Source organism: Montipora foliosa, chromosome 3 (genome assembly GCF_036669935.1).
Source record: "Montipora foliosa isolate CH-2021 chromosome 3, ASM3666993v2, whole genome shotgun sequence".
Lineage (NCBI taxonomy): Eukaryota > Metazoa > Cnidaria > Anthozoa > Scleractinia > Acroporidae > Montipora > Montipora foliosa.
The window spans coordinates 50,074,112-50,086,611 of record NC_090871.1 but is presented as its reverse complement, the minus strand read 5'-3'; the positions used below and the strand labels follow the sequence as shown (position 1 = coordinate 50,086,611).

At 37.1% G+C, this 12,500-nt stretch overlaps 2 protein-coding genes across 3 annotated transcripts in view; one reads left to right on the top strand and one right to left on the bottom strand.

Moving 5' to 3' along the window:
• The window catches only part of LOC137997587 (uncharacterized), an 11,428-nt gene extending 11,159 nt beyond the window's left edge, over positions 1-269 (bottom strand). Inside the window, exon 1 of the mRNA XM_068843664.1 lies at positions 48-269. Coding sequence (XP_068699765.1) covers positions 48-269 — 222 coding nt within the window. The remainder of the gene's footprint in view (positions 1-47) is intronic.
• Positions 270-444: 175 nt separating this feature from the next.
• The window catches only part of LOC137997579 (uncharacterized), a 12,260-nt gene continuing 204 nt past the window's right edge, over positions 445-12,500 (top strand). The window contains exons 1-3 of one of the 2 annotated variants that reach the window (XM_068843656.1): positions 445-857; positions 6,255-6,346; positions 7,805-12,500. The exon at positions 7,805-12,500 is cut by the window's right edge and continues 204 nt beyond it. In XM_068843656.1, the coding sequence (XP_068699757.1) occupies positions 8,489-10,468 (1,980 nt within the window). In that variant the 5' untranslated portion in view covers positions 445-857; positions 6,255-6,346; positions 7,805-8,488 and the 3' untranslated portion in view covers positions 10,469-12,500. The remainder of the gene's footprint in view (positions 858-6,254; positions 6,347-7,804) is intronic. The other variant, XM_068843657.1, reaches the window with a different exon arrangement.

The following is a 12,500-nucleotide window of genomic DNA, read 5'->3' as shown; positions in this document are numbered from 1 at the left end:
ATACAGATTACCGTAGTAAGTGATCAGAATAATAAAAATATACTTACGCGACACTGTTGTGGCACAGCGATCTTTCTCTTTCTTTTCCTGCTCACTGCACTGTTCCCCGATGTGTCCCCGTCGAGTTTTGCAGAAAATCGCTGCAAAAGCCTTTCTTGTTCTGCGTCACGTGTTTCAATCATCTCCCGAAGACGACGGTTTTCGTTTACAACGTTTTCAAGCATACTGATAACTCGTTCATTTAAGCTGACTGGGAGCTCTTCCGCCATTTCCAAACCCAAATCTTTCCCCTCAACAGTTTTGCTACGACACGAGCCTACAACGTCCTACAAGGATTACAAGCGACGCGAGTGACAAGACGCTAAAAAATGGCGCCAATCAATCTCTCACTTTATGATTGGCTTCTTGTGATTTCAAAGTTTCACCGATGACCGAAATCGCGCAGGCTCAAAAGCGGGTTGGTGCCAGGTTCACCAGGTTATGAAGAATAGCAAGTTTTACGATAGCGAGAGATAGACGAAAGCCAACAAACAAGCTCGCAACGGGCGTGGAAATGTTTTCGAGGAAGCGATCGCGGTCGAGAAAACAGAATAGGATTTTCTGTGGCCATTGTAAAGAATATTTATCAAAGGCAGCTTTCTGGAAACACCGCAGGGCCTATTATGATGTGCAAAATGAACAATGGATTACTGGTAGCGCCGAATCGGATGGAATTAGTGGTACCGAACAAGAAGAACAAGATACAAAGAGAGCTAGGCATAATTTTATTGCTACACGTGCTGGCGATGCAGAGGAAAGCCCTGCTTATTCCTCGGGGGAAGAGGAGCTTGAGGAAGCTGTATTGCGTGGATTTGGAGGTAATTATAGACCTTATTCATAAATGGCGGCCAATTTATAATTCTTTTGTCGAAGTGCAAATTAGCCTACCAAGCCTCGATACCATACAGTGAATTGAAAAGAATTCTTGCTCTAAAATGAGGCTTGGTAGGCTAATTTGCATGCGGACAAAAGAATTATAAATGTGACCGCCATTTATGAATAAGGTCTATGACTGAAAATTTTAATAAATGCATGGTTCCCAAAATAGTTGGTTAATGCCACCATTCCGACCAAAATTTTCCGAACACATGTAACACAAGTTTGTTACAGGTAACACTTGCATGTCATGTCGAGTAACAAAAGATATAAAATTTGAAAGTTAATTTACATTAGTCTTATTCATGTGTTATAATAACAAATACCGGAAATAGGTAAATTCTTCTCAGCTCTTGAAAAACAATACCCTGTTCTAGAGCAAAAGCCCCTGATTTCTATACCTTATCCCGGACCAAACTGCTTAACACCCCTACCCTTCAGAGAGGCACATGTATACATAATTTCTGTTGCTTAAACGTATAGAATACTGCTCCTGAGCAGCCTTCACAGGAAACTTTTCGAGATTCCCATTTGGGAATTAAATGGGAATTTTTCCCACTCATGGGAAAAAATTGGGAGAAGAAATTACTTTTGGGGGGAGATTTTGGGTTTTTATTGGGAAAGAATGTCTACTTTTTTTTACATCCCAATATTGGGAATATGCTGTGAACGTTTTCCCAAGTTATACCCAAAGCTGGGAACAATATGGGAAAAGTTCCCAATTTATTCCCAAAATGGTGAATTATGGGGGAACATTTCCCCAAGTTATTCCCAGAATTGTGATTAATATGGGAACATTTATCCAAGTTATTCCCAGAACTGTGAATAATAGGGACAAATTTCCCAGGTTATTCCCAGCGTTGGGAATGATATAGAAACCGTTGCCCAAGTTATTTCCAGAATTGTGATTAGTATGGGAACATTTCCCCAAGTTATTCCTAGAATTGTGATTAATATGGGAACATTTATCCAAGTTATTCCCAGAACTGTGAATAATATGGACAAATTTCCCAAGTTATTCCCAGCATTGGGAATGATATAGAAACCGTTGCCCAAGTTATTTCCAGAATTGTGATTAGTATGGGAACATTTCCCCAAGTTATTCCTAGAATTGTGATTAATATGGGAACATTTATCCAAGTTATTCCCAGAACTGTGAATAATAGGGACAAATTTCCCAAGTTATTCCCAGCATTGGGAATGATATAGAAACCGTTGCCCAAGTTATTCCCAGAATTGTGATTAGTATGGGAACATTTCCCCAAGTTATTCCCAGTGTGAATAATATGGAGACATTTCACAAGTTATTCCCAGCATTGTGAATGATATAGAAACCTTCACCCAAGTTATTCCCAGAATTGTGAATAATATGGACACATTCCCCCAAGTTATTCCCAAAATTGTAAATAATAAGGGATTATTTCCCCAATTTAATTCCCAATAGTGTAACACGGATAAATGAAAATAAAAGCCTTTATTATGATGATTCTATAGATTATAGAACTATCCTCCACGTTTGACCGGCCTTGTTCCAAAAGGAACATGAAGCATCAATGTTAAGAATTACACAGTCCATGTCAGCACTTTATCCACTTAATGAATACCAGTATCTTTCCCACTTTGTTTGAGGGTTAATTGGAGGACTTCGCTCGGAATCTTGTTCATTTTTCTTCAATGTTTCCTGCGCCATCTTGTATAACGAGTGAGAGACCAGACTGGAACTAGTGAGCCGTTTTCATTTTGGCCAGCAGTCTCCACGGCAAGCTCTTACCGATTTTGGCGGTAATCGGCGGCTTTATTAACGTTTGTATCAACGCTCACAAATTTGTGGTGATTTTTTGTTTGTTTTACTCTTTAAATGCTGATCCAAGTCAGGGAAATGCTTACAAGAACTCAAGTAAAAAGGTAAGTGTTAACTATAGGCGAATAACATTTGATTTGATGCCTTATTGTCTTCAAAATGACGATTTACATGTAGAGTACCTTCAAGTCAATTTTTCTGGCAAGGATACTTAATTTGGCTTTTTAAATGTTATAACCCTGCAATAATTGGTAAACAAGAAAAATGAAGTTTTGGATCAATTGGTGAAGTAAACGATTTGGTATAAAAGTGCTCATACAGCGAATTAATTCATGTATACGATTTACAAATGATTTGTTCTGGTAAATGCTGTCTCTTTTCAATGCAGAATCATAAATGCCTGAGAAAACTAGGTATTATTGACGTTTGTAAGTAAAGAGAGCTAAATTTGAGTCTACTCTTCACACACTTTAACTGTAATTGATTGAAATGATCACGGTTTGAGAGGAATCGTGACTTGCATCTTTGAAGTATTTACATGCATTTATTTATATTTTAGTTACCATGAAAGAAGAAGAGACACTTCCTGAAGAAATTCTTTGACGGGACAGCAGGAAAAGGTCCTTTACAGCAGAGAAAAATGCTTAGCAGCCAATTCTGTTTCCCCGACCGTTTATGGTTTGATGTATTTAAGGATTACTCTTTGCAGACTTGTTATGGTTCTGTGGTTTATCTGAACTCTTAAAAAGCCCTTTTTGTATTTTAAATTTAAAACAAGAACCCAATCCAAAGATTTTGACCTGAAGGTAACTGCTTTGAAATCAATTATTTTGTATTCTAATTTTTTGTGTGTCATTGGAATGGTGTCCAGCACATTTCTGATTTGCTGGTTGGAATACTATTTTATGGGAGCAGGTCACTATAACCTTATTTATTCCACATGTGCATTTCTACTTCTCAGTTATTTAAGGTTGATTCTTGATTTTTCTGACCTCGTTCAAGAAACATGAAAATTTTCATGTTTCACTCTCCCACCAATGCAGTACCACAGTTTCTTTAGAAACTAGAATTTTGTTTACTCGTTCAAGAAAGTTTCAGCACTTGTAATGTCCAAAATTTCTGTCTAATTCCAAGTTTTTATTACTTTTTCCAAGAAATTTAAATCTAATTGATGCACAGCTTGGTGCAGTCTGAAGTCTGAATTTCCTGTGAAAATTCTGTTCCTATGAAATTTCCAGGAATTCCTAGGAAGTCCCAGATTTATTTTGCAAGGCTGTGAACTATTTGGGAGTATTTCCCCACATTAATTATTTGAAGTTCTGATCAACCAACTGAACCAATTTTCCCAAAAAGAACAGAAACATTTTCTGATCCATTGCCTTTAGCTTATATTAAGTGTTTCCAAGTGTAAAATGCATTGTTTGCATTTTAAAGACACAGTCCAAATAATGGGCTGTCATAGTTACATTTACGCCTTTTGGAAAACCAACTGACAAATTTTGTTTATAGAGTGCAATGTGAAGTGCCAGCCTTCTACCCCATATGAACCATGTCAGCATTAGCCCTACTAATGGAAATGGGCCCACACAACGCTCACATGGTTCATATGGGATAGAAGGCTGGCACTTCACATTACACTCCAATCAGTTAAGTCTATTCTCATGTAAGTGCTACATAGCCAACGTTTGCAAAAAAAACGTAATCCTTCCTTGGACAAATTTTGTTACCCTATTCCAGAGAGGTTGAGTAACACTGGAAAACAAAACATTTATATGAGGATAGCATTATTAATATTACCGTGGCAGGTCTAATTTGCAGGTCGCGTGTTGCAGGTCATTGTTTCACCAATACAGAAAGTATCCTAAACATTCATAAAAGCTAACCTTAGGCCTAAGGTTATGAATGTTTAGGATACTCTCTGTATTGGTGAAAAAATGACCTGCGACCTGCGAATTAGACCCACCAATATTACCAGTAAATGCTGTTGTAAACTTCTCAAACCACTCTTAAATCCCAGTTTAATGCATGTTATTTAATTATTCTAGTCTAAAGATAAATACTAATGTACACCCTTAGTGGTTATTAATACTGTTTATTAAATTGTCTAATTGTCACAGATTTGTGTGTTTCTCATTAATTTACTATATAGCAGAGCAGTTGTCAATGGGCTGAAAATGAACAGTTGCATTCGAGGTTATGTTATGATTCCCATGGTGAACAGGCAATTATTGGGCCATGCATCATTGAAGGAAATTGTTGGTCAAATTACATGCTAATCTTTATATGTTTTGGGGGCAAAAAGTATTTTCACATGAAAACCATTAAAGGGAGCTGTTTATCGGGAAAAGAAACCCCATTTGAAGGAAATTGCTGGGTCAAGAAAAACCAAGGGAGGGAAATTATTGTGAAAGGAATCTCCCAATAACAGGGGAAATTATTGGGACATGTAAACCCCAATATAGTGAAATAATTGGGACATTTAAATCCCAATATAAGGGTATTACTGGGACATGTAAATCCCAATATAGGGGAATTATTGGGACGTATAAATCCCAATATAGGGGAATTACTGGGACATGTAAATCCCAATATAGGGGAATTATTGGGACATATAAATCCCAACATAGGGAAATTATTGGGACATGTAAATCCCAATATAGGGGAATTACTGGGACATGTAAATCCCAATATAGGGGAATTATTGGGACATATAAATCCCAATATAGGGGAATTATTGGGACATATAAATCCCATTATAGGGGAATTATTGGGACTTGTAAATCCCAATATAGGGGAATTATTGGGACATATAAATCCCAATATAGGGGAATTACTGGGACATGTAAATCCCAATATAGGGGAATTATTGGGACATTTAAATCCCAATATAGGGGAAATAATGTGGAATTCTTGTCCCAAGATTGGTTTTTGTTGCACTTTCCCAATTTGGGAAATTCCCAAGAGAAACCCACTTAGAACACAGAAATAACCCATTTTATTCACAGATTGGGAATTGCAAAAAGTTTCCTGTGCTTATCTCCTGAATTCTGTATCTCACCATATCCCAGATCTCATATCGGTTTTTTATGTGTTTTCCCTCTGATTGAGGATGTTATGACATAATTTGTGATCAATAAGAGGACAGTCACATTAAACTGATATCAGTTTGTAATTAGAAGTAAACCTGCATATTGTCTCCTATGCAGCTGTTCTTTGTGTCGTCAGGCAACACTCCTCCTTGTTGTGTGATGACACAAAGGACAGCTGTGAAAGAGACTAGTAACCACGAGAAGTAAATAAATTTTGGTTCAAACTGATGCAAAAGTAATGTCGAAGGTTTCTATCCCTGCCTGATTCTTCACTTGCTGCAGAAAGTTGATTGAAATTCAAAATAGGATCTGGAAATATGTGTGAGGTGATGTAAAGTAATTTAAGCATGTCTGTACTTTATTGATCAAAAATTAGCCAATCAGCAAACAGTAAGTTTGGTTAAGTTATTATACAAATTAAAAGGTAACATTTTATTTTCATTCTATAGGTACCCAAGATGATTTGAATGACTTGATAGGTGATGATGTAGAGTTTCTGAATGCAATGAATGATAGCAGAGAGGACTTAAAATCTGATGAGGTAAATAAGTAGATGCATAGTCTCTGACATTTTTGTCTGCTATACTCAATGCGAGTAAATGTTTGCCAGTGGAGCAATTGTACAGTACTCAATATTTTTGGTCTGACATGGAGAACACTAAGTTGAAGTGGTACATGATATAAAGGCCTGTGTGACATGTAATAAACTGCTAGATTCTCAGCAGGAATAAGATATCATGTCTTAAGTCACCTGGAGCCTTACTCCCTAGTCTGCATTTTACCCCTTGTCTGCAGTCTGCATTTCACACTGACCTCTTCCTTTTCCTTTTTAAGTCATTGTTAGTATATCATTGGTCATAACTGGTATACATGTAGTACAATTAGGTGCAGATAATACATGTACCAAAGCCAGGTCTTCGGATAGGGTGTGAAAAAATTCAAAAATTATACAGCAAGAAAGGTCTTTTATATGGCAAATTATGCAATATTTCATTTCAGCTAATTTAACCGTGTTTTGTCTGGTCTAAGGGGCGCACAATCAATTTCTTGATGTTAAAGAAGATAATTATTAGAGCACACAGGAATGGTGAAAACATCTGAAATAAATCATTTGTGGCCTCATTTTAAATAATTGATATCAGAGAATATAATATACACAATTGTGATTAGTTTATTTAGAGAAATGGATTGTTTATTCCGTGGCAATGAACAGTCGCTTGCTATCAAAAACCAGCACTGGCTCTCTGACGAGTATAAAAGGGATGCATAGAACTCCTGTTTGTTTGTTCGTTTATTCCAGATGATTTTGATGTCTTGAGATAACATTTTAAATTATCAGGGAACTTAAGATAAACTTACATTTGGCTCTTTTCTCCCGAAAATTTTGCGATTTTGTACAAATTATGCGATTTGTGGTGATTTTAGGTTTATTATGCAAAATCGCAACATGGCATAATATTAAAAGCCTGCAAAGTGTAAGTTGATCATTTCCATAAACCAAAATTGTGCAGTGCCATGTTGTCACCAGTCTTTAAGGACGGTGCCTACTATTGTTATTGCGCATACGTTCTGCGCATCTCCAGATAATCAGATTTCCTATCGCCGATGCTTAATAATGCAGGGATATTTTTGCGCGGTTTAAAACTATGCAGATAAAGTAGATCTTCGTAAGTACTCTTGGTATCCAAAAAGAAAATTGGGGGTAACCATGCATTCTTTAGAGATAATTGAGCTTCAATTTGAGAAAGAACGCCATACATTGCTTTGTATTTTAAAGCTTTGTACAAAGATTGTTCATGAATTATCTTTGAAAAATGCACCCCCAATTTTCTTGGATTTCAATAACACTTGTTAAGATCTACATTTCCTGCAAAATCACAAATCGGGGCAAAAATACCTTTGAATTAGTAGGCACCGTCCTTAAGACTGAATAGAACTTCATCCACAGTATAAGATCTCACTTACATGCAGATACCTATATACTTTAACTTTTATTCAGGCAACTACCTGCAACAATGCTGGTTCTGAATGTGACAGTTCTGACTCCTGCACATCCTGTAGTGATAATACAAGTGATGCTGAGAGCCTTGTAGGTGATGAAGATTCTGATATTTGGAGTGACATACCAGAAGATCATCTCCTTCAAGATATCACAAATGATGAATCCCTTCCTGAGCCTAAACAACATCAGTCATCTGTACAGGCAGTTACAATACTACTTCAGTGGTTTGTTTATTTCCTGCTATTCTGGCAAGCAGCTTGCAAGATTAGTGACAATGGTCTGGAATGGTTGTTACGCTTTATGTTTCAGTTTCTTCATATGGTGGGTATAAGCTGCAACAGTGATTACCTCTGCCAGATGGCCCTTATGTTCCCAAGTTCATTGTATCTCCTAAGGAAATTTATCATGTTTAAACGTGATAACTTTGTTAAGATGGCTGTTTGTCCAAAATGTGCATCACTCTACAACCTGGAAAACTGCACAAGAAAAGTTGGAGGGCAGATTGTCTCAAACATTTGTTCCAACAAACCTTTCAAGAAAGGCAAAGAATGCGGAGCATCATTGGCAAAGAAAATCATCCTGAGCTGAGGAAAAGTAACTTTTTATCCACATAAACTCTACTGTTATAACAGTGTAATTGATCAGCTTGAAGGATTGCTAAAATGGCCAGGAGTTCCAGAAATGTGTGAACAGTGGCGAGAACGTGAAGTGAAAGAGAACATTTTTGCAGATTTCTATGATGGTGGCATCTGGAAAGATTTTCTTCAATACAAGGGAGAAGATTTCCCGGCTGTACCCAGAAACCTTGCCTTTGCAATTAATGTGGATTGGTTTCAACCTTTTAAGAGGAGAAATGACAGATCTGTGGGAGTAATTTATTTAGTTCTTCTCAACCTACCCAGGGAGCAGCGGTTCAGATGGGAGAACATCATAGTTGCAGGAATCATACCTGAAATGAGCAAGGAACCTAAATCACTCAATACTTTTTTGGCTCCAATTGTCGATGAATTACAGGCATTGTGGAAAGGTGTGAAACTTTCAACCAGTTCATGCAATACCCATCTTACTTACCGTGGTGCACCTCTTTTAGCAGCAGCAGACCTCCCGGCCATACGAAAGCTGTGTGGTTTTAAAGGATATGCTGCACACCGGGGTTGTTCAAAGTGTTTCAAGTACTTCCTTGGAAGTTTTAAAGACAAGACAGACTATTCTGGTTTTGACAGGGATACTTGGCCTCCACGACACATTAGCAGTCATAGAAGGCATGCAGAAATGGTACGAAAAGCTTCTACTCAAACGCAGAAAGAGCAACTAGCCACAAAGTATGGAGTTTATTACAGTTCTCTATTACAGCTTGAGTACTTTGATGCAGTAAAATTTACAGCTATTGATCCCATGCATAATCTGTTTTTGGGAACAGCAAAGCATGTCTTCAAACTATGGACTAAGAAGAACTTACTAACAAAGAAAGATCTCAAAGTACTAGAAGAGCGTATCCATTCCTTTGATGTTGGAACAGGTTTTGGTCGTCTTCCCTATCGTATTGCCTCAAACTATGGTGGTTATACTGCTTCGCAATGGAAGAACTGGACACTTGTGTATTCAATGTATTGTTTGCAAGGTCTACTTCCAGTAAGCCATTTGAGATGCTGGCAAACTTTTGTCCTTGCCTGCCAGTATTTATCTTCACCAGTTGTTTCTGAGGTTGACATTCTGAAGGCTGACATGCTGTTCGTAAAGTTTGGAGAACGATTTGAACGTATATTTAGAAAGAAGTCTGTGACACCAAACATGCACCTCCACTGTCACTTAAAAGAATGCATTGCTGATTGCGGACCAGTTCATGCATTCTGGTGCTTCAGCTTTGAACGTTTTAATGGAATTCTGGGATCAATGCAGGTGAATGGCAGGTCGGTTGAGGTACAATTAATGAGAAAACTTCTGGCTGGACGATTTGTCTGGGATGCTAAATTTCCTACCGAATTCAAAGATACCTTTATGCCTTTCTTTACCCAAGAAAGGAGTGATCCTGCTGAAAGTTTAATTGTGAAAAACGCTACTGCACTGTTTAATAGTGCATGTTGCTTGAATTTGGGAGACTTTCAGTGGAGTAATCTTACCCATGTTACTCTTCCAAGATCATTCAAGCACTTCGCATTGGATCTTGATGAGCTGAGGGTGCTTCTTCACTGCTACAAAACATTGTATCCTCATGAAACAATTGAACTGCCCTTTTTGTCCAGGGTTGCCAGGAAGTATTCAAACATTATGCTTGGAACTGAAAAATTTGGTTCAAAGATGGACTGTCGTAATCTGCGATCAGCTCGAATAATGGCTTCTTGGACTGTCTCTGATGGCTTGATTGATATTTCTGCAGCTAGAAGACCAGGAATAGTAACTTTCTATATTGTGCACAATGTAAAGATTAATGAAGAATTTGTTCAGCATGTGTTTGCTGTTGTTTGGTGGAATAAAGCTGATGAAGATCAGGATTACTTTGGAAAACCTGTTCAGGTTTGGAAGCTTGATGAATATGAACCCTGTGGACCTGCTTTGTTTATGCCTGTGCAACGCATTGCACAAAGGTATGCTTGCTGTTCAGTGACACTACATGAACAAGCTAAATTAGTAATCAGTCCACTTCCAAGATTATTTCATTAAGTTTGTTTTACAGTAAAAGACCTATTAGTTAAACTTCTTTCTTAGTTCAGCAACTGTTTTGCTGGAAAAAAAAAAAGCAGTGAATCAGTCAACTTCCTTGGGCAAGTCAAGTCAAGTAACATTTTGACCAAAAAGTAAAGTTGCATTGAGCCACAATGTATGTCATTGACAGGCATTTTCCTGTTTAGGATTGCTGTATTAATCTACAAATCACGTAGCTTACATCACTGAGATAAATATTGTTTAGCATATTTTAAAGGGGTACCTTGACGAAAATCGCATCTTTCCTATCTAAGCCATTTTGAAACATAAACGAGTAGTCTGCATGAGAAGAAAAATGCTGTTTACTTTTTTCAAATATCTCTTTTCGTTCCAGAGATATTCGAGTTTTTTAATTATGCAAATTAGCCAAGTGATGACGTCATAATTATACTCAACACAAGTTTGTTCAAATATGATGGAAAGAGATATCTCAGCCAATTTGTATCAGAAATTTTTGATTTTTTGCAGAAAGATTCTACTAAATGTTCTCCACAATATGAGCTTAACAGTTCCGTTACCATGGCATCATACTGGGTTCCAGACCTCCCCCATAGTAAAAGCTTTCCTGGCCACCTTTGGCATTCCATTGTGATAATTGCTAACAGCTCTTCATGTCCATGATCCAGAAGCATATAAATATGTTAGCTCGAGTTTGTGGCCTTGTTTAACATTTTTCAAACTGAAAATCACTAACATATTGAAATCAAGTGGGTGGGGACTGGAAAAGAGTGAGTTGCCGTGGGAACAAAATTTTTTATAGCCATAGGTGTGTTTCTTGTAGAACTATTAGACTACCAAGTTTCAATGGTCTACGCTGCAAATTGGCCAAGTTAGCTCTAGTTATATACTCAATATAATATTGGGTTGAGTATATGACATCATCAGTCATCTCATTTGCATATTTTACCCATTTTTCCAACTTTAATTATCTCCGGAACCAATGCAGATATTTGCAAACGGTAAATGGCGTTTTTGTTCTTTTATGGAATTCTGTGATACACTCAAAAAATCAAGGGGTAAAAATTTGATCAGAGTACCACTTTAAGTAAATGTTTTCAACATTTGAAACAAATAAAGTAAAAGGTTTCACATGCTCCTTGTATGTATTTCGGTGTCTATTATTGTCTTGCCTTTTGCATATAGTATTGAATGACATTGACGCTGACTATGTGAAAACGAAAGCTGATATCAATCCATAGGTGATAAAAATGTTTTGGGAAAGAAAAAGGCTACAGTCGAACCTCGATTATCCGAACTCGTCGGGACCTCAGTAAATAGTCCGGATAATCGAGAGTCCGGATAAACGAAAATATGAATATTAATGAGATATAAATGTAAGCAAAAGGTATACAGCAACGAAAACATGATTTTAATTGTGAAATCTGCACAGCGTGTATGTATTAACAAATACATTGCAAAAACTTTCAGTTCAAGTATTTACAAAAGTATCAAGCGTGTTTGTTTGCTTCAAAGACTTGTAGCTTGATCGCATTGCGAAGTCCATCATTCGTCTTGGCTACATTAACTGCACAGGGTCAATATCGTTCAAGATCACAACAAAAATGATAAAATTGGGACCAGAGAAAAAAGTCCGGATAATCAAGGTTCGACTGTAGTCCCGATGGACTTAAATGAAGAAGCACAAAGAAAAAATACAAAACGAACTCGAAAAATTACAGTTGTCAATGGAATAAGGGCAGATATTTTTTCCTTCAAGCCAAGTTTAATTTGTGTGTAAGTTACATGTACCTTTGGCGAGGTACAACATCATGTAACATTACGTTACCTTTATTCTGCAGCATAAATCTTTTTGCGAAGCATTATGCTAGGTAAAAATATAATTTAAGCTAAACAGCTTAAAGTGCAGCTTTAAACTATCTTTACGCCGCAGTAGAAACATACATAAACTCGGTGGACAACCTTTATGATAACTTTACATCACCTTTACGCTTAGAGGTGTAAATGTAACTTTACAAACATTTAAGAGGAT